The 23462-nt window shown below is 33.9% G+C and overlaps 1 protein-coding gene across 1 annotated transcript; it reads left to right on the top strand.

Moving 5' to 3' along the window:
* Positions 1–8155: 8155 nt before the first annotated feature.
* MAGE (necdin, MAGE family member) lies at positions 8156–15482 on the top strand. The gene is made up of 5 exons (XM_089638023.1): positions 8156–8447; positions 9216–9384; positions 12169–12281; positions 14224–14319; positions 14771–15482. The coding sequence occupies exons 1-5, from the start codon at positions 8229–8231 to the stop codon at positions 14837–14839; spliced, it is 666 nt and encodes a 221-aa protein (XP_089494149.1). The 5' UTR covers positions 8156–8228; the 3' UTR covers positions 14840–15482.
* Positions 15483–23462: the final 7980 nt, after the last annotated feature.

Raw genomic sequence — 23462 nt, 5'->3', positions numbered from 1 at the left:
GTTCTGAGCCGGGTAGCAGTATCATTATATACATTTTGTAAACAAATCAGGGCTTAATAAAAAATACAAAATAATCTAGATGTAAAATATTACATACATATATATAAAAAAAAATTGAACAAACTTTAGTGTGAGAGTTCTTATTTAGATGGAGTAACCCATAAAAAATCCTATCTTGAAAATACCTAGTTTATTATTTGTTTTTTCGGAAATTTATCTGAATACGGATGATCAGTGCCACAAATATTGCTGAGTTGGTTTTCTTTTATAGACCTAGCGGCGACCCAATCAAACATAATTTTTTTTTTTTACTTTTGCGCTCCATTCATCATCTTTTTTATTGCAAACATTAATCAATGTTTCTTTAATTTCTAGTGTCAGCACTATATTTATATTTTCACAGTATTCATGAGGAAGCTCAACAACAAAAACTTTTTTTTTGGTCGAAAATAATCTTCTATAAAATTTAATTTATTTTTTAACTGCCTCTGAATGGCTGATTGATGCCGTAGAATTAATATTGGCCAAGTACACTATACGAACTGACTGTTTTAGCTTAATATTTTCATGTCTTTCAATACTGGCATTAATTATCGTCTGTAACATTTTATTTGTGGTTTTACATAAAAAAGGTCTTCCTCAGACATAATTTTTCACTATGCAAACTTCTTATAGTTTTCCAATATTTTTAAATTGTTATCTGTTGAAGGTGGTTAAGTGTGCAAAACACTCATATCATATAACGCACAAAACCGTTAGTTACAAGAGAACATGCTAACTATTTATTTTTTCGATCTGTTATAACTTGGTAAAGAAACAAATTGCAAAGTGTCGCTCACCCCTGGCGTGTCGTGCCTACCCACTATTTTGGATGAGTAAGGAGATCAAAATTAATAAATTTTATACATCATTTGAAAGCTAATTAAATTTGGAAAATAGTTTTAATGAAGACATTTATTCGTTTTCATTCAAATTTAAAAATATATATTAACCTTAACAAAATATTTACAAAAAAATTAATTTTTTTAACAATGAACTCATTATTATTTGCTAAACTATTACAGATAACATAAAGTTTTATTTCACATTACTTTAAGGTAATTTTATAAGAAGTTAATTTCTGGAAATAATTTTGTGATATATTTGTGTTTAGGAGATATAATGGCTTTAGTAGAACATTCAATTAAATTTCTGAGGGGGCACAGAGGAGGAAGCAAGCGGGGGAGGAGTGGGGACTTTTGTGAAAATACTCCCTGCAGTAAGTACTATTAACCGACAAAAATTCAGCTTCAGATCGATTGGGCTATGGTACGAGCTGGTAAAACATGCTAGGTATTTAATCAAATGATTAGTCTCCATTTAGCATCCATGTGCAATTTTTTTTTGGATCATCAGCTCCCGTATCATGTAAAATTAGGCCAGTATACTTCTTTGGGATACTAAAAGCAATTGTAGCTGGATTAGGGATTAAATTCTATGTTTACTTTTTAAAAGGTTTCGCACAAGTGACGCTTGTTTTGGTAAGTGTTCTAAAATATCGTCACTCACTTCGGATAAAACTTTTTCAATAACATATTTGGGAGTTGCACCAGCTGCCCGTATGTCTTCTTTCATCATATTTTTAATAAAGTTTGCATGTGCTTTTTGAGGATTAGAATCATGACAGTGTTGTGGGACCTCTCCAATGATTTTTTGTTCTTGTGTCCTCAAGATTGCCTTGCATTTGGTGGAAAAGGATACCCTGCATCTCCAACTGATGACTCCACTCCCGTTTTCCCTGAATTTGGAGTATTCATACCCTTGGTATAGAACAGTTGAATTCCCTCTTTGTGTCTTAGAGAACTCTAAAATCTCTACTGCGGGGTTTTCCATGATAGGGGATCTGAAAGCACAATACATTATATTCAAGCTTTGTCATAGCACTAAACTAACTGTGTGGTAGATCGAGGGTTCCCAATCTGTCGATCTTAGAGCATATTTTGGTGGATCTCAATAATTACAAATGTAAATTATGAAAATTTACAACCATGAATGAAAATAATATGTTCTTGTCATTGTATGAAATGATTGCTAATTTGTCTCTCTGTTCGTGGTAAGGTTTCTAGGTTTAGCAGTATTCTGATTCAGAATTCTACACAACACATGTTACCCAACATTACCTTAAAATTAAGAGAATAATCAAAATCAAGCAAATTCGTGAGATATAAATACTGTGCGCTGTCAAATTTAACGTTTAGAAGACGGCTTATATTTTGTAAATATCTCAAAGCCAAATATAATATTTTTTTTATATTTTTTTTTATATTGAATACCTCACAAGAGTCCCAACTGCTCCCGTCTGGAGCCAGTGAGACTATGGCATCCCCAATTGGGGGATGTTGTGAGGCTGAAGGTAAGTGGGGAAGGGAAAGAGGAAGGTGGGGAAGTACCTAGCTATTCAGATCTAGTCACTAAACACGGCTAAAGCCATTTGGAGCAACGTTTCAATTCTGAATGGTGGTCTTACACCAGGGCGATACTGGTAGTATCTTCCACTCTGGAACGTGCCGCAAATATACTATATATTATTTTAATTAATTAATTGTGAAATAACACAAATTAATCAAATAAAATTTATTTGCGCACGCCGGGTTCGAACCCGCGACCTTCGGAATGGCAGTCCAATGCGTTACCACTGGACTATGCCGGCCGTCAAATAATATTGAAAATTGTATTTTAAATAATTGACAGGCATCTACAATGTCAATGTTTTACTTAGGAATTTTCATGGACAATATTGAAATGCGTTCAAAACTTCTAAAACCTAGCTCTATACACTGCACACTGCAGCGCACCTGAAGGTAGTCACGATATCACTGAACTGATATTGCAGTTGGTCGTATCCTGAGGGTTAATTGGGTTCAATAAATTTCAATAGTTCTGCGAACAGTAAATACACAGAAAATAAGGACACGCTTAATACGCACATTTTTAAAAACGGTAACCGGGTATGTCATCATAATGACAATTCAATACACCTCCAAAAACTGATAATAGAGTCATGAAAAGTGATGAAACATAAACTACCTATGTAACCTAGTTTTTGTTTCATGTGGTGGTGAGGTGTGTTTAATTTTCATTTTGATGAAATATCATGGAACCTTTAAAAACACTATGTACCAATTAGATAATAATGAGAAGTATTTCAGTTTCCGGAAATACCGCATTTTAGTAGCTATTTCGGTAAAAAAACGGATTATTTGATGCTTTTTCTTCACGCTATGTTTTGACATAATTATTTTGAAAGTAGCTACATATAACTATGGTTATCCATTACAAATAAATAAATTAAACAATGTAACTTTGTTTGAACCACTATATATATATTTTTTTTTAAACCTCGACCGGTTTCGGAACAAACGTTCCTTCCTCAGGGCATAATACATACTAACTTAACATTACAAAAAAATGCTCGATTATTTCCAATGTCAAGACGTGTTCTATTCAGTGGCATCTCGTGACTTTTGGGTTTACTAGAGTGTTAATATTACAAAAAATAGCATTATTGATGTTGTTGTAGCTGAAAAAGATTTTTAATTTATTTTTGAAAATTCAATATTTTGGTATGAAGAATTTCAGGAAATCCGTGCGGCGCACGGATTTCCTGAAATTTCCTAAAAATCTTTAATACAAAAAATCGAATTTTCGAAAAAAAAAAAAATCATTTTCAGCTACAACACCAGTAATGTCGAATTTTTCAAACTTGTCATGAGCCGCCACTGGTTCTATTCACATTATTTAATTATAATATAATAATAATACCTAACAGTCTAACACATTGAGATTCTTTTTAATAAAACCTGCGATACACAAAAATACAAATCATCCTAACATTATTGATTACTGTGTTCACCTACCTAGAACGTTTGCACCAACCCGCAAACAAGTGCAAATGCTCTTGGCTAAATCGTGAATAAAAACGATCATGTCGTTTGGGCGGCAAATCGAAAATGGTACATTTTAAATCGTTATAGAAAGTTTATTCGTCAATATAAAATAAAATAAATATACCTTAGTTATTGTAATTTTTTTGCAAGAATAAAAAAAAAACAACGGAAATAACCTATTCTGCTTTGGCCATTTGATCTTTTTTTATGTGAGTACAGCACAGGGGTCCCAACTGCTCCCAACCATCTCATTTTTACTTAATAAAAACAACTTAAAGGTTTAAATATTTTTTATTTTCTCGCTAAAGAATAACTTTTTTTATGTGGATACTGCGCAAGAGTCCCAACTGCTCACTACCATCTGGAGCCAGTGAGACTTGGCATCCCCAATTGGGGTATGTTGTGAACCTGAGGATAGTGAGGAGGGGAAGAAGATGGGAAAGGGGAAGTTGGGGGAGTACCTGGCTTTTTAGATCTGGTCACCAAACAAACTATAGCCATTTCAAGCAACGTTTCAATTCTGAATGGTGGTCTTACAATAGGGAGATAGTGAGAGCATCTACCACAGGGCGATATTGAGAATGTCTGCCACTCCGGAACGTCCGCAAGTATACTATGTATATATTATTTTTTTCATGAATTGTGAAATAACACAAACTCATCAAATAAAAATTTGGTTTTAGTAATTAAGGTAAATCAGAAGGTTTTATTAAAAAATATTTCGTATAATCCGTGTCCAGCGATTCCGAATATTTACCAAAAATTTCTTACGCAGGCTGGGATTTTAACTCGCGACCTTCGGATTGTTAGTCGATAGCACTGGCACAATATTTTCATATCCTCTAGAAAATTTCAGATACAAATTTCCCCACAAAATTGAAATATTTTGTAATTTTCACTGAATATTTAAATAATTTGGTAAAATTTCGATTGCGCTGACATCGCTTATTATGAATATTTTTTAGATAAAACCTTTAGAGTCACCTTAATTACTGTACGACACAACTTTTTGCATTCGGGGCGGTGGAAAATATTGCAATAAAAATTTCAATTACGTAAAATTAAAATCTACTCTCGCATACGAAATCGGCGACGCGGCGACGGTCGGCCTCCATTTCTAACACTCGCTGACATTTTGTTATGTTGGTATTCCTGACACTTTACGAAGAGCTAGGAGCTAGATGCTAGACAATCGTAGCCGACTTCATACGGATACATAAATGATTCGTATAAAAACACTACATAATTTGTAATAATATAATAGTTATCTCATTAAATTTTAATAATCTAATACTAAAGATAATACAGTCATTATTAGGTTTGTGTAACATGGTTTGTGATACAAAAGAAAGTGCCCCCTTTATAGCGCCTGCTCGCGTCAAGGCAAGAAAAACATCCCAGTTTTCAAGTAGTTTAGCGGCTACGCTAGGTTTGTGTAACATGGTTTGTGATTCAAAAGAAAGTGTCCTCTTAATACCGCCTGCTCGCGTCAATGCAAGAAAAACATCCCAGTTTCCAAGTAGTTTAGCGGCTACGCTAGGTTTGTGTAACATGGTTTGTGATTCAAAAGAAAGTGTCCTATTAATACCGCCTGCTCGCGTCAATGCAAGAAAAACATCCCAGTTTTCAATTAGTTTAGCGGCTACGCTAGGTTTGTGTAACATGGTTTGTGATTCAAAAGAAAGTGTCCTCTTAATACCGCCTGCTCGCGTCAATGCAAGAAAAACATCCCAGTTTTCAAGTAGTTTAGCGGCTACGCTAGGTTTGTGTAACATGGTTTGTGATTCAAAAGAAAGTGTCCTCTTAATACCGCCTGCTCGCGTCAATGCAAGAAAAACATCCCAGTTTTCAATTAGTTTAGCGGCTACGCTAGGTTTGTGTAACATGGTTTGTGATTCAAAAGAAAGTGTCCCTTAGAACTGTCCTTTAAAACTTAGCGTAGCCGCTCAACATCGCAGAAATAGTTAACTTAAATAAAATTTGAACGTAAAAAAATAAAATAGCTGCTGCTAATAAATTTCAATCACAACACACACAATGCATGCATATTAGGTAAATACTAATTTGACGGAATTTTTTAACATTAAAAAAAGCGCCCGCGCGATTATGTCTCTAGCCACTTCTAGCCGTTCGTTTCGTCCTATAGTAACAGAAATACCAACAAAACAAAATGACATTTGACAATAAAGTTTGAAAATGGACGGTCTCGTTTCACAAAACGAAAGCTAATTTTAATTTTACGTTTTGAAATTTTTATTGCAATATTTTACACCGCCCCGAATGCAAAAAGTTGTGTCGTACAGTAATTAAGGTGAATCTAAAGGTTTTATTTAAAAAATATTCATAATAAGCGAGGCCAGCGCGATCGAAATTTTACCAATAATTTCCCTAGAGTTTTGTACTTCATTCCTTTTCTCTAAATTTTTTTTCTCCTCTAGATATAGGGAAATTTTCCTAGATACTACATCACTGGATGGTAGGTATGAAACTGACAGTTCATGAGGTTTGCTTAATTAATATATACCTTCAATTGGTTAAGTTACCTTGGTATATTTATGAGTTACCTCTACTAGCTTCTCAGCAGCTTCTGTATTCTCAGATTCCACTTGAAGCTCCGATCAACTCCCCTCGCTGGGCAGGGAGTCTACCAGGTACCAGGATATCAATGAGGGGGGCGAATAGAAGGTTAGAGTCTGGGACTCATTTCCGTCAAAACCTGTGAATTTACCAGGCGTAGAAAAGCATTGAAGAATACCGATTATATTGCAGATATGCTCAGCTTGCTGAAATAAACAGAAAAAGTTCATTTGGTGGGTAGAAACATTCGTGTGCTAGTTGTTCTCAAAGAAATATATATTGCCGTTTGATCTGCTGCAAGATATCGAACCTGGTTGATTGTGTATGAACACGTATACGTAATCAAACGAGCTGGATTTTAGGAATGCAAAAACAGTTTGTTTTCAAAAAGTACAATCGTTCTGGTTCCGCGGTTCACTTTTGCTTGTTTCTTGTTTTTGTTTTGCTTGGTTTTTGGTTTTGCTGTATTTGCTAGCGATCGCCAGGAATTAACAGTAATAAACAGTGTTGCCAACTTGCCAACTCGATTTTCAAAATAAACCCGCACATCACCCGAATACACAGGGCGATTTTAGTTGATCAAGTCAGAGTTGAATGACATTTGAAAACTAATCGACAAGTGAGAATAGCCTTAGAGTTGATCAAGTTTTTAGTTGAGCGACGAAAGTTGAAAGCCCGTCTACTTTTATGTTCAAGTATGAGTCATCGATCGATTTTCCCACCGAATCGAAACGTGTGAACATATGTTTCAAGTCGATTGCGATTTTTAGTTCCCTGCGGTCGAAATTAGACGTTAGTTTTAGAGTACTTGTCATAATGACATCTACTTAAATCAAAGAATGTATTGAGTGGTCGGATGATATGATGTTCAGATTTGTGGATATACCAAAGCCATCCATCTCCATCCCATACAAAAATAAGAATGCCCGTGACACTGCAATTAATAATATTATTTTTTAAATGTTACTGTAATTTAGTAGTTAAAATCATAACACGACTCTGAATGTTTCAAAAAATAATTATTGTTTTAACTTCATAACAAATTTAAGGGCATTAACTATTGCAACGAACACATGTTTTATAAAGAATAATATCGAATTTTTTGAACTCTGTGCCTATAAGCCAGACTTGAAAAAGAATCCCCCGTGCCAGGTATCTAAGGGTAATTTTTTGCCGTGACAGCCGCTCGCACAACTGTGTTCTGTTTTTGGAATTTTTCTTGATTCTTAGACAACAGTACATCAAATTGTTCTTCCGAAAATCGCATGTGATTGCGATAGCCTTCGGTCTCTTCTAACGCCATATCTCTCAATAGATTGATAGAAGCTTATTCGTTTATCCGTATAATCCATTTTCTAGCCCACATACGACGTTTTTTGCGCTTTTTCATATTCTAAAGTTCGTTCCGTAAAAGGTCCGAAATCATAAGGACGCACGCAGCGATAACTTCACTTGACGCCATCTTGATTAACAATATCGGTTCGAGTTAGATTGAAACGTCTAAATGATATCTTGTCCAATTTTTGTCGTTCAACTAAATCGCCCTGTGTGAATAAATATTATGCGCACAAAATAAGGGAAGGTTTTGAATGCCCCCATCACTAGTCCGTTTCTGATGTTTCTGTTGTATTTTTATCTGAGGTAATGTTGTGTCAAAAGTAGAAATATTCGCTTTTGGCGGTTCGTATCTTGAATTAAAAGTTTTTAAGAATTAAATATTTCACAATGAGTATGAGTCAGCCAAACCGATCCTCGACAGGCAGAGTACCCGAAGGTGACATAGAAGCAGTTTCGATCGATCTTACAAGATTTCTGATTAATAAGAGCCTTACAAAATTTCCCATAAAAAGAACGGATATATTAAAGTTTTTAAATTCTATACGCGAAGGACTGTCTCGCAGCGCAAACGAAATCCTAATAAATGTTAACAGGAAACTAAAAAATGTAAGTATTGATAGTTATTTCATGAATAATGTAATATATTTCTATTGATATGCTTGGTGTAACTATAAGTGACCAGCTCAGGTACGGGGGCTCCATCGAAGCTAGAGTAAAGTTGGCCTCTCAGAAGCTGGGCGTACTGTACAGGGCCCGCAGATACTTTAATAGTACACAACTGCTCACCCTGTACAAATCGCAAGTGCGCCCTACTGTCGAATTTGGCAGCCATCTCTGGTCTGGAGCCCCAAAATACCTGAAAAAAACCCTTGACTCTGTGCAGAAACGGGCGGTCCGTTTGATAGATTCCCCAATCTTAACAAACGGACTGCAATCTTTAGAGCACAGGCGTCAGGTAGGTATGCTGTCCTTGTTCTATCGGTATTACAATGGAAGATGCTCTGAGGAACTAGCGTCATTGATCCCTTCGGCACCGGTGCGTAGTCGGGATACACGCCAAACGCGCGCCCAACATTTGTACACAGTTGACACTTGTCACATGAGAACGGGTCGCTTCTATGATTCGTTCTTAAGTTCAACAGCTCGGCTGTGGAACGAACTGCCGGCCTCTGTGTTTCCTCCCTCCTACAACATGGGACTCTTCAAGACCCATGTTCACTCCTTCCTCTCCACAAAAAGACCCTCCACACAGCATCCCCAAAGATGACATAGGCCCTGAGGGAAATTATTTTCTTCAGGGCCTCCTGTGTGGAGTAAATATATAAAAAAAATAAAAAAAAATCATATAAAAAAAAACAATTATCATCTTTTCAGGTTTATGGATTCAAGTTAGTTGAGCTAAATTCTAAATCGCAATACATATTAGTTTTATATGAAGAAGACCTCACTTCAAACACAGAAGAAAATCAACCAATTAAACACTATTCTTTATTGATGGCATCTTTAGCTCATATTTTCATGAGTGGAGGTTCTATTAAAGAAGGTAAAATATAATATTATATGCCTTTACTAACTTGAGACATTACTAATTCGAGGACGAATTGAGTCGTGGAGTTGCAAAACCCATCCTGGATTTTTTTGGAAAACTAGTATATATTTGCTAAAACCTGTTTGAAAACTAACCATCACTCTGTTTCCTGCAGGGAGGCAGAGAAGATGGACTGCCAAACAACTCGGTCTTTGCTTTATTTACATTCAGTTAGTCTGAATTTTGACAGGGCCTGACTCAACTGTTTGGAATACCTTGAATATACATTTTATGCTAAATCTAAAAAATAAATTGAAAATTATTCTTTTGATATTTACTGAAAAATCTACATTTTATTTATTTACGTAAATAGGTACTATTTATTAATTTAAACGCCCTGATGGACTTTTACATGATACATATTTTACATGATTTACTTCATAATACAGTGCCAACAGAAGGTTTTTTTTTCAAAACAACAACAAATAATAACTATATATTTATCAAGTACGTATGTACATGCATAAAGTTATTAATATGTGTGTTAAAAACAAAAATAAAGTAAAAAAGATTATGCGATGTCCTCTTAGGGAAGGTATAGAGCCAAGCATAAATAAACCACTCACTAGATCAATATCTGCGAGCTTTTTGTATGAAACAAATTGGTCCTAAAAAACCATAGATATGCCAATACAAAGACGATAAAATTCTCATTCGGAGCCTACTTATTATAATATACACCAATGAAAAACTCTGAAAATTTATTCCATAGACTTTGAGAGTTTTTCATTGGTGATAATTAGGCAATCCTATGACGTCATAATATTTCAGTTCCAGTTTTCGATCGGAGTTATACCCCCCTGGAGCCAAGATTTAAAAAAAAGATGAGAAATGATATAAGATAATAACAAACAAACAGGTCTGAAGTCATTTTGAAACCCACAACATTATTAACACCAAATATATCAATAAGTTCACAGCGTTTGTTTGCAAGGTGATGAATTCTTGGAATTGGTGAATAAATAGAGTAATTAGTATTGAGGTTATTGTTAGATTTAAAAGTGTCTTTGCTTCGAGTTAATCTGGCAGGTACATTCATCTAAAATTGTAAATGAAAGCCAATAATTTATGCCATAGTCTAACTGGCTCCGGTTAGTAGGGAATGTTGTGAGATTGAGTGGAATAGTGAGAGAAAGGGATGGGAGGAGGAAGGTGGGAAAGTACCTGGCTATTCAGATCTGGTCACCAAACATGGCTGAAATCCATTTCTATTCTGAATGGTGGTCTTTCACCAGGGCGACACTGTGAGTATGTACCGCTCTTGTTTACTTGCGTGTGACGTGGAATGGATGTAGTTTTTTCAAAGACTTTTCATGGACAGTAAGCTTTTCGTTGTTCTTCAGCTTATTTTAAATTAAAAAAAATATTCTGTAACAATATCTCTGTATTCAAAAGAATAGTAAACTTTGTTTCTAAAAAATAAACATCACAATACCATTAAGAATAGCTAAACTTGCAAATTTTTAGCTAATTGGCCACCCAGGCCCAATGCCATGCATTTCACCACGAGAACTCAAACTTCAAATTCATCTTAATACAATTTTTATGTTTTAAGTGTTAACAACAGTACGGCAATAACGGTAGTGTATTACTATTGCACTACCATAAAAGCAAAATATTAAAGAAACAAACTGAAAAAATTCATTCATTTGTGAAGTGAACATGGCACCGAAGACAGTAAGCAAGGGTGTCAATTTTATAAAATTTTAAAAATAGATCATGTAACTGTGGAACTTATACTAAACGTGACATTCAATTTTTGGAACAACCTTGGGGTCCCTCATCTACAATTGATAGGTTATCCACCACATAACGGACACCTTGTATATCCGATATAATCTCAATCCATGAAAACCTGAAATCATATCCATCGACAATAAATATCACACTATAATATATGTCGCAATATATAATTCATCTGTGATATATAAGGTGTTCGGGGGCAAAGTGCACTTACTTCGAGTGGCGATTCTAGATGATAGTACAAGTAAAAAAATATAAATAACCTTTTTCAAAATTTTACGTAGTTGTCAGGTAAAAAAATTTAATTCTTTGCATGGAAAAAAATTGTATGGGAAAAGGGCAATGGAATCACTTTGTGCAATCAAGTTAGTACACTTTACCCCAGTATACCCCGTATATCATTCGAACCCTTGTATGATATTGAATGTATCATAACCAGCAGAAAGAGTTGAATGTATCATAACCAGCAGAATGAGTCAAATGTATCATAACCAGCCGAATTAGTCAAATGTATCATAACCAGCAGAATGAGTCAAATTGTATGTATTGATATTTTTATATTGCTTCCTATAGTGTACATATTAAATTGTTTTTTTCTTTCTTCTACCATAATTTTAAATATGTTTATGTTAGTCATACTTATCTACTGCACTGTTTATGACTATATTTTATAAATCATGTGAATGTATATGTAAAAGCCATTTTGATGGACGTAAATAAATTTCCAGAGTGGTTTTTGCAACTCAACATCGACAAAATATATATTGGCTTAATAGAAATATGTACTAAGTAAAGTTGCCAGTGATGACCGGGTACTACACATCCAATGAGAAATAATGTCAATATTTCAATGACAGCATTCCTTGCAGTCATTTTGAGTTTAAGTCTGAGGCGTTTAACAATTTATCTATAGTAGATCCTTCATTGTATTGAAATAACTAACCAACAACTTTTCTTGATTTAAATTTACTCTAATTGCTTTCTTGTTTACTTAAGATGCCATGTGGAAATTTTTGGAAAGGGCCGCCTTGATGGAAGAAAATGATGCAACTGTCAAAAAGATATTAACGCACCAATTTACCAAAGAATTGTATCTCAATTATGTTAAAGTGAGTATAAAATCGAGGGCTTAAAATTAAACAATGTTATCTACCATAGACATATGAATATTAGTAGACCTGCCCTAAGTGATTAAAAGCGTATTATCCCCACTCCCCATACCGGTTCCCTTGAGCCGGCTGGGCTCGCATATGGCCTCAAGTGAAATTTGAAAACGTGACGTCATCATTCTTGTGCGAACTATGGTCGAGGCATCATCGGTTCATTTTACGAAATAACACGGCAAAATGTTGACTTGTGATATGAAAACTTGTAAAAATAGATGTGAAAAAGAGAATAAACCCAATTGTCGTATTACATTCCATAAGTAAGCATTATTTTACTTTATTTTAAGCTTATTCTCACCGTATTATATGGATCAGTTTTAGAAACATATACTATCACATCACAATGTAGCGATTCTCAAGTGTGCTCATCGTTGTTTACTGGGGTAAGTAAATTATGAGACATTTGTAAAAGTGTCTTAACTAAATACTCTGAAACTAACTACGACTCTGAAAATAGAAGCTGCCTTACTTTGCCGAATTTGGACTTCGCAAATTAGTTCATAATGTGGCGAGTAATTTGCGCTCCCATGTAGAAATGTCTATTCATTCAAAAGCAGATTTTACTTTTAAGAACTAAATGGTGATATTATAATGCGAGATGCCTATTTACTGTCAGATTGATTTATTGACGAATCACAGTCAGCCTTACTCCCTTCGTTCTTCAACAGTTGATTTTACCCCTCGCCATTATCTTCTCGTCTATTAATTCCTATGTCTGTGTTATCTACCAAGAAACATAGTAATAATAATTGGTTTGTTTTTTGTAGATAACATTGTTTAGCTTTAAGACCTAGAATTTTTTATATGTCTTTAGTAGATAACTATGTTTGACTTAAAGCCTTCGAAATGTGGGTAGTTATAATATATGGTTCCATGATAAAAAAACTTACAACAGATTAGGGCGCCTGCAGATGAGAGACTTTAGCTGCGGAGACAGTTGCGTTTAAACAGTTTTGAGCATAAAAATCCATTACGGTATAGTGTAATAGTCGCTAACTGTCGCCGCCACTAAAGTCACGGCATCCTTAGTTCAGGCGCACACGAGCCACTTTAGTATTGGCGACAGTTAGCGACTATTTCAAAATCCATGCAAATTCAAAAAAGGTACCATTGGGTCGCACAGCCTCATGTGCGCAACTCCACATACCATTGGGTCGCACAGCCTCATGTGCGCAACTCCACATACCATTGGGTCGCACAGCCTCATGTGCCCAACTCCACATACCATTGGGTCGCACAGCCTCATGTGTGCAACTCCACATACCATAATAGATTTTGATGCAGCGACGCAACCTTTGCCCGCAGCTAAAGACAAAACAGAACAGTTACTAAAAGCAATGAAAAAAAAACTTAAAACCTAATTTAACCTAACCTAGCCTTACCTATTATTTTACCATGTACTGTTTTTGTTGTTTGTTTTTGGGGTGTTATGCCGTGTTGCGCTAACTCCTTCTTTAGCCGACGTTTCGGACAGCGTTGCAGTGTCCATCATCAGGGCAGATCCGGTAGATCCGAAGATGGTTATCCGAACATCCACATCTTCGGATCTACCGGATCTGCCCTGATGATGGACACTGCAACGCTGTCCGAAACGTCGGCTAAAGAAGGAGTTAGCGCAACACGGCATAACACCCCAAAAACAAACAACAAAAATGCTTTTGGCCGTGAGAATCTAAAAACTTACATGTACTGTTTTGTTTATACCATTATTTATGTACTGACAAATAGATAAGGATTTCACACAATCCGAAAAGTACACTTAAAAAGTTGGACCAAAGAATCTACCAATATAATACTAGTGGCCATGAGGTTATTTTTATTGCCTGATTGGTGTACCTGGTTTCAATTTATGTAATTTTATTATTTACTGACTTTTTAATTTTAGACGGGCGAATTAGACAATCCTAAGTACGTATTCAACTGGGGCCCTCGAGCTGCCGAGGAGATGCCCAAAACCTTCCTCTTGAAAAAGATAGGAGAGGTTAGTTATTTTTCATATTTTTATCGAAAAATCATAGGAAAATTATTAAAAATGTGTTTTTATCCCTTAAGCCTAATTTGTTCGCTTTTGGGAACAACTGATATTGTCTCACAGAAATCGTTTTCCCTTGCTATTGTGGTGAGAAATATGATCTAAACGGTGTTAGAAAGAGAAAACACCATACATATCTAATAAAATAAACAAAACAATCTTATTTTGAATGTATAAAGATGTTTTTGAACGCAATTTCGCAAATTTCACCTATGTCACGCGTTCCGAATGGTCCATTTGAAAACTGTTAATAATGTGAATTATATATTTTATCAAAAATTCATCTGCTCTGTCACCCCATATTAATTAAAATCTTTTTCTCATTTTTGATCTTATTTACCTACAGCAAATTTGCCACACATTTTTTCATATTATGATAAGTATTTTTAATTATTTCTAGGCATTCAACAGAGAACCGGAGTACTGGTATGAGCAGAACAAAGATGCCAACTCAGCGCCATCACCATAAATTCTGTCCATTTCTTCCTAATAAAGCATTTAAATATTTAGTCAATGGCGGCTCGTGACTTTTGGGTGTACTAGAGTGCTAATATTACAAAAAATGACCTTATTGATGGTGTTGTAGCTGAAAACTATTTTTTTTTTCTAAAATTCGTTTTTTTGTATGAAGATTCTCAGGAAATCCGTGCGGCACACGGCCAAGCTGATTTTTTTTTTTAAATATTAGCACTCTAGTACACCCAAAATTCACAAGCCGCCACTGCATTTAGGACCAATTTTTCTCAAAAATTCAAATGTAGCATTGTCATCAAATGGTTATTCAACGCCTTTTTGATTTTTCTTCTAACATTTGAAAGGTCTTATTAATCTTTCGATTCTATATGCCTTTCAACTTTCTATTAAATTGTAATAAGCTGACAAGCTTAACAGCATGTTAGTTGTTAAAAGTTCCCAGTCACAATTTTTTCAAAGCTGAAACGGAGTTTAACAGGAACCTTTCAATTGTTAAAAAAACAAAGGCGCTGAATGACCATTTGATGACTTTGTCACATGTGAATTTCTGTGAAAAAACTGGGCCTAAAAACGACTATCTGCAAATAATGCATGGTGTGTGTATTACCACAAACAGGAAGAATTTTTCGAAAATTTCACTCCTGAAAAGATTGTTTCATTTACAAATTAATAAATAATACTATTTTTGAAAAAAAAAACTTTAATTTCTTGATGTAGGAGTTAAAATTACTTTTTAACCTCTGGAATGCCAACGGTCCATATGGCACGTCCACTGGCACCGCTGTACCGTTTGGGTATCTCCGCCCCGGGAACCATTTATAGGATAACCAACACCTCTGTCATAGATCAGCCCAAGTGTTTCGATACGTTTAGTGATTTAGCGGGTTGCCCGGGTTTATCAGGTGAGGTGCGTTCAGGATGCGTCTACCCACCAGATGCGTGGCGTGCCATATTGGAAGAGGCTGGTTTGGGGCAGACCCTTTGACCTCTTTCGACCAATTGCCTTGCACCATAGTAGGAGGGATATATTCATATGTTCATCACTCCTGGACATACCGATCCCTAGATTCCTATCCAACCCTTGCCTTTTACCTTAAAAGAACTTCCTCTCATTTCTTTCCTCAAAAAGACCCCTCCACACAGTATCTCCAAAGATGACATAGGCCCTGAGGGAAATTATTTTCCTCAGGTCCTGGTGTGGGGTTAAAATTAAAAAAAAAAAAATCCACAATATTCCGTTGAATGTCAACTGGCAGTATGGCACAGATTCAGAATGGTAAGTTTAAAATATTCTCTCTTCTAATTTGTCACATGCGCTCAAACTGAAAAATAAATAATATCCTGTCACCGATATCAGAGTTCGCCGCCGAGTTGAATCTCGTGATTTGTATCAAGTTTTTTTTATCCAAATCGTCAAAAACACACTGGTTTCCAGCGATCTGTCAGCCGAAAATTCGGCACTCAAGAGGTTAAACTACTGAATAGATAATACACACACCTTCAAATAGAAATCCACATATGAATGGAAACCAATGTCGCCACTGACATATTATTGTAGTACCTTTTGACTATTAGACCGAGACAGATCTTCAACATTGCGCACTCTGTCTCGTTTACACTGCGACTTTGTATTTGCCTTTCCATTTGATTTTGAATTTGTACTGAATTAGAAGTTTAAGCAAAGAATGGTCAGACTTTTGGATCATGAAACACGTCCATGTCGCGTTTCTTGTGCTCTTCTTAATGTTTTAAACCAATTTATACCTATATATGTGCTGTATTTGAGTAATTTCATTGAACAATTGAGGATGCCATAGTTCCACTGGCTCCCTACAGTTGGAACTATGTTAGCGGAATTCACATAATAAAATTATATGTCCTTTTCTTAGTTAAACATTAAAAACGGGTTATGCATAAAATGAACTCTTATTCATGTATGGAAAACCTCATAATATTATTATAAAAGGAAAACCTTGTAATAATAAGATACATAAAATATAATATTATTTACCTCATTATCTCGAACTTCGATGTTGTTGTTATATTGTTATTGATAATTTTATATTGGCAGGGCCTCACAAATATGCTACGGTGATTTTATAGATATCTCATTTTATAGAAAGATATATTGTTTTAATGAAAAATTCATACGGGGTGAAAAGCGGGATATAATACGCAGTGAAAAATGAGAAAGATATACCTAGGCGCAAAAATAAAGTAATGAAAGAATGAGACAGAGCTATTCGAATTTACAGTGCTTTCGCATTCTTCCAAGCCAGAGATTTGGACAATGTTTGTACCGTAAAGATGAATGCAAAATAATTTGATATATTATATAATATTTATTTACTAAATACCTTACTTTTTTCTATCTATATTTTTGTCTTTTTATTTGTTATACCTATAAGGCTGGCCGCATACATACGTTTTTCGTATTCGATTTCCGAATTCGTTTTCCGTATTCGGACATCCGAATGCACGGAATCAGTAGAAAATACATTAACTGCCGCACACGTTCGTTTTAGTTCCGAACGGAACAAATTCCTTACGCACGTTCCGAATGCCAGCCAGCGCGTTCGGAGAAAACGAATGGAAAAAACCTAATGACGTCATGTGGAACGCAGCTATTGCATACAGTTTGTTTGTGCCGACGCAAACGTACGGAAATTTCCATTCGTAATTCAGTGTTGCCAACGGATCTTGACCTAATATCGCCGTTTCTCATACATAAGGTAGCGTAAAGTAGCCGAATTTGCTGTTAGGTGGGACATGTTTAAAATTGATGTTTTTACGTGAAAATAAAAAAAAATTTGTGGGGGGGGGGGTGGCTAGAGAATTTCAAAAAAATAAAATTTGTCCCCAGAAAATAAAAAAAATTCATGGGGTAGAGAATTTCAAGAAAATATAAAATTTGTCCCCAGAAAAATAAATTTCATGGGGGGGGGGGGGGTGGCTAGAGAATTTCGGGATGTTTAAAATTGATGTTTTTGAAGTAGCTTAATTGGCGACCAGTCGCCTTTTGGATTTTTTCGGCATTCTCGCTCTGAGTAGCCTAAATGGCGACATATCGCCCTTGTTGGCAACACTGGTTCTGACGTTTATACATTCCGAATGAAGAAAAACGAACGTTTGCGCTAGTCTCACGGAATTCCGAATACGAAAAACGAATTCGTAAATCGAATACGGAAAACGTATGTATGCGGCCAGCCTAAATATTATGTTCTATTCATTCTTTTCCTATCTTATTTTGTTTAATATTTTTTGTTTGCCAATACGGATAAATTGAATGGCATATCTCATTTGTGTAGCTGGCACTAAAATAAACTATTATTATCATCTAAATTTTAATACAGTACATAATTAAGACTTGTTTTATGAAAAACACATAATAAATAAATAATGAACATGAAGTTCATTTTTGTATACCAAGATAGTTGTTTGATAGTTAAGATATAGAAGGATTTAGGAAACATCTAGTTAGATAGCTGGTGTTTAATATGTTTATTTTTTTATGAATTTAAGCCATTTCCTAAAAATGGTTTAGTGTCAAGGATAAAAAAATTTATTGAGAAATAAAAATGCTTAACAAATATAATATACAAATCATCATTCCGCCATTTTTTAAAGAACACGAAAAAATTTTAGCTACTTCTCGATCTTCATTATTAGAATACATAGGATGTCTGGGGGTAAACTACACAAACTTCGGGAAGTGATTCTACATGATGGTAGAAGTAAAAAAGATAAATAGCTTTTTGAAAATCTTTTTTGTTTTCCACGCAAAATATATTGATATTTTCCCATGGAAAAATAAACAATTCAATTTTTTAACTTCAAAATTACCTAAAAATGTTGGAATTTCGAAAAAAAGTTATTAGTTTTTTTATTTTTTTTTATTAGTTTTTGTATACATACATATGTAACATAATCATGAGTAATTAAGCCTGCAACATTGATTAAAAAACTGTAAAACACATATATGTATACAATATAATATAACCTTTACGAGAGTTAAATTACTCGTGTGTAAAGGCGAGAACATAGAGAAGTTTATTAAAAATTAAAATTAAAAATTATAACACAATATATACGTGCATAGATAAAAAATAATAATATTTATAAATATATATAATAAAAAATAAATTAAAAAAAGAAACTGTCAATTAAGTATTCTTAATCAATTGCCAATGCGATTCTAGGTAGCCAAACTATTTAAGATATCATTGTTTAGTCTATTTTTGAATTTATTATAGTCAGATTCCAACCTCAGTTCCATTCCCAATTGATTAAACCACATCACTCCATTGTATGTGTAGAAGTGTTGAGCAAAACTGGTATGTATTAATGGCGTACTTAAGCGACCCACTGTGTTATGCCTATTGCTCTCTACGCGTACCATGGCGTGGTGTGACTTCTTAGAATCTTTGTGTATTTGAAGGAGCGTATTTTTTATATATATTTTTTTTAGAGGTGGGACTTGAAAGTCTTGAAAAAGTTGAGAGGTTGAATAATCTGATGGTTTCCTAGTAATAATTTTTATTATTAGTCTTTGGGTAATTTCCAGTGGCAAAATTGAGGTTTTGTAAGCTCCTCCCCACGCAACGATACCGTATTGTATTATTGAATGGGCTAGTGCGTAGTATATATTTTTAAGTTAAGTATATTTCTTAAATTAATAAATAGGTATATGAGTTTTCTTAATCGATTTATGATATTGGTTATTTGAGTCTTCCACTTAAGGTTATTATCTATTATTACACCCAAATATTTTATTTCTTTTTTATTTGCTATGCATAGACAATCATTATTTTGGCATGTTAATATTTTAGTGGCGCATTTTCTTGAATGAATTTTAATATTTAAGGCGATAGGAGGTATTTTTTTGTTATTTATACTAAAAAGTATATAATAGGTTTTTTCAATGTTTAATGTTAATAAATTTTTGTCGAACCATTCTTTTATGGTATTGATATCAAGATTAGCAGTTGTTTCAAGTTCATTCCATGAATTTGCTTGGAATATAATTGCAGTATCATCTGCATATGAAATAAGTTTTCCTGTTATTGGTAATTCAAAGATATTATTAACATATAAGATGAATAGAAGAGGGCCCAAAATCGTGCCTTGTGGTATTCCAAAGTCGCTTGTGCTCGGTTCACTAAGAATATTTTTTATTTTTACATATTGATTTCTAGAGTTCAGGAAACTTTCAATCCACGTGTTAGCGTTATCAATAATTCCGATTTCGTTAAGCTTGTATAGTAATTTTTTGTGACTTATGCTGTCAAAGGCTTTCCTTAGGTCTATGAAAATTGCAAGAGATTTTTTGCCTTTGTCCAGTGCTTCATATATTTTTGTTGTTAAATCTATGATTGCATCCTGCGTGGTTATTTTTGTGCAAAATCCAAATTGTTGGTCACTCAATATATTATTAATTCCAATAAAATTTTGTATTTGCTTTTTGGCTACCTTTTCGAAAATTTTTGAGATATTTGATAGTACTGATATGGGTCGGTAGTTATTAATTTCTTTTGAGTCACCTGATTTATAAATCGGCGAAATAATAGTTTTTTTGTATATTGATGGAAAGATTCCCTTTTTTTTATTCCCTTATTCATTTATTTTTCTTCTACCATCCTGTAGAATCACGTCCCGAAGTTAGCGCACTTTACCCCTGGCCAACCTGTATAAGCACATTAAGAAAAAAACATTACATAGAAATGTATGTTTATCACATTATTTAGGAATTATTCAAATATATAGTCAAGTTTTCTTGTAAACCCTAGTCACCTAATACATACAGGGTGTCCGGAAACTCGTAGTACAAGCGGGAAACTGGTGAATCTACATCACATTTGGAGTCGATTTTGTAGTATATTTTTTTTTTATTTGAGCTTTCGTTATCGAGTAAATCGAGTTTGAAGTTGATTTTTTTTTTTTTTTTTTTTTTAATCAAATTCTTATAAATTATTACTGAAGATCAAAGTACCCAACTAATTAAAACTATTTGAAAGTAAAACAAATGAAGAAACTCGGATTTGAAGCATTATTTTGAAATCACCCTTCATTTAACCCGGTGTAATCATAAAATATTTCTGCTCTGCAGGGTTAAAACATCTGTTATTCAACCCTAAACACCAGAAAAAACTTTAACCCTAAAATAGCCGAAAAATATTTTTTTTTGGTTTTTTTTTTTTTTGAAAATGCTCAAATCAAAAAACTTTATGTTTTTTTGGGTTCCCCATGTGGTGTAGATTCTCCAGTTTCCCGCTTGTACTACGAGTTTCCGGACACCGTGTATATACATTATGTGTCAGTTTGCTGTACATTGTACTTGGAAACAGGTTATTTAACCTCTGCAGTAATTCATCATAATGTACCTTTGTTCTTCTCACTAAATCAGTTCTTGATTAGTTTTATCATTAAAAAACTAACTGTTTGCTGAGTAATTTTTTAATGGTGTATTAAAATATTGAATTATTTCTAAGAAAAAATAAAAGGGTAGGTAATTCTGATTTTTGTATTTAAAAGTTAACAAATGTAAATATATGATGGGAATTATGTAGAACTGAAGATATAATAATGGTGTAGATTGCTGTGAATAATATTTTGTAATTACGTAATAGGAATATTACATTTGTGCGGAACCTAAAATCATATTATATATTTTAGTTGTGTTATTTTGTTCTGTGCCTTAATAGCAATATTATTGTTAACTTATTATCTTATAGCTTTGTACTTAAACTTTAAAATATTAAGAAAAATTATTTGGTGGCGACTGTACGTACGTAATATGAATATGATTTTTTTTTTTTTCTTTATAAAGAAAACAAACATTCCCGGGTTATGAAAAACCTGACAATATACAGTAAGCGGAAAATGGAGGACTTAGCCAGCCAGGGAATTGAACACACTATGCCTGGGTGGGACCCAAACGCGATCTCAACTCAGCCACCGACCGTGGAATATGAATAAATTGTTTTGTCCATATAAAAATCAATTATTTTAAGAAAGAAATACAATATTGGATTGAATCACCAATACATTATTGTATTCGTATGCCTTTTTTCAAAGAATTAAGTTTGTTTATGGACATTTTGCGTATTCACGGGTGCAAATAAATAATTTTAAAGCGTAACTTACATAAAGTGTATTTTAATAAATAATTAAATTGGCGGCATCTACGAATGCGTAGATTATAAGATACGTCATGTTGACCCTTAATGTGCGACATCTATTGACTTTTCTACTAGTCTAGGATGAATATATTCTTTATTTTTGATATTGTCTTCTATGATTCAATAATACAATTTGAGTTTTTACTCATTAAGTTTATTATAGTAAAGCGCACTTGATGTGAAATAGCACAAATTTGCGCTAGTCAAATATCATGTTATTATTATTATATTAGTGATATTTATAAAAAAAACTGCATGCATGTTAATTTTTATAAAAAAAATAATAATGAACATAATAAATCAGATCATTTTCATTTAGTCATGTCACAAACTAAAAACACAATTTTTTTTCATTTATTGTTTCAAAAAATATATTTTCAGCAGAAAATCTTTTAAACTCAAATTATGTTTAAATTGTTAAGATTATCTTTGTGAAAAATTAATTAATTAATAATTTAAACTTTTTTTTACTTTATAAGAAATGAATTCTACTTATGTAATTAAACATCGTACGAAAGAAGAAAAAGAATTAAACAATAAAAAATTTAATGGAAGTGGCTCATCACAAAATTCATTATAATAAATTCATTTTTATAATACTTTAACAAGACCTAAAATGTGTTTTCTCTTATGTATTATCTCTTCAGTATTTTTACTGCTAATACAATACATTTTTGTACAGAAAAACTTAAAATAAGTAAGTAATTACAAATAATTCCACCCAAGTAATATGTGACTTCATATTTTACAGATGACTTCTCAAATTACTATATATTTTATAACCACTGTCCTCTTTCACCTGGTAACAGAAATATACTGCCAAACAAGTAGTTCCAATGATGACAGCTCTATAAGTCTCATAGGAACTGCTTATTCGGCATTTAGTCCTTGCAATGATGGTATTATTTTTATGTCGCGAGAAAGTGGGAGAATTCCCTCTGAGGATAATTATTGGACTGGAAGTATCCACTTGAAGGATTATAAAAAATATGGAGAAGCAAGGGTCGAGTTAGTTCTGGATAACGAGGCAGTTATTAAAGTGGTTTGTATTTTCATTATTTGTGAACTAGTTGCATTACAGTGTAATTTTTAATTAAAAACAAATATTTTTTTTAAATGTGAATACCACATAAGATTCCCAACTGCTCCCAACCGTCTGGAGCCAGTGAGACTGTGGGATCCTCAATTGCGGTATGTTGTGAGGCTCAATGTCACAGGGAGGGGAAGGAAATGAGAAAGAGGAAGGTGGGGGAGTATGTGGTTATTTAGATCTGGTCACCGAACATGGCTAAAACCATTTCAAGCGACGTTTCAATTCTGAATGGTTGTCTTACAACAGGGCGGTGCTGAGAGTATCTTCCTCTATTTGTTCAGATCCAATGACCCATTCATGTATTCAGAAATTCTGTTGACAAAATTATTTGCCCGGTACGTCAAAAA

The sequence above is a fragment of the Hesperophylax consimilis genome, chromosome 1 (genome assembly GCF_061612785.1).
Source record: "Hesperophylax consimilis isolate HC1 chromosome 1, BYU_Hcon_1.0, whole genome shotgun sequence".
In the NCBI taxonomy this organism is placed as follows: Eukaryota; Metazoa; Arthropoda; class Insecta; order Trichoptera; family Limnephilidae; genus Hesperophylax; species Hesperophylax consimilis.
This window is presented reverse-complemented; position numbering and strand designations above follow the sequence as displayed.

Coding starts and splice junctions, on each gene's coding strand:
- MAGE (XM_089638023.1), top strand. CDS start 8,229: ATGAGTATGAGTCAGCCAAACCGATCCTCGACAGGCAGAGTACCCGAA. Junction 8,448..9,215: donor TTAACAGGAAACTAAAAAAT/GTAAGTATTGAT, acceptor TCATCTTTTCAG/GTTTATGGATTCAAGTTAGT. Junction 14,320..14,770: donor TCTTGAAAAAGATAGGAGAG/GTTAGTTATTTT, acceptor AATTATTTCTAG/GCATTCAACAGAGAACCGGA.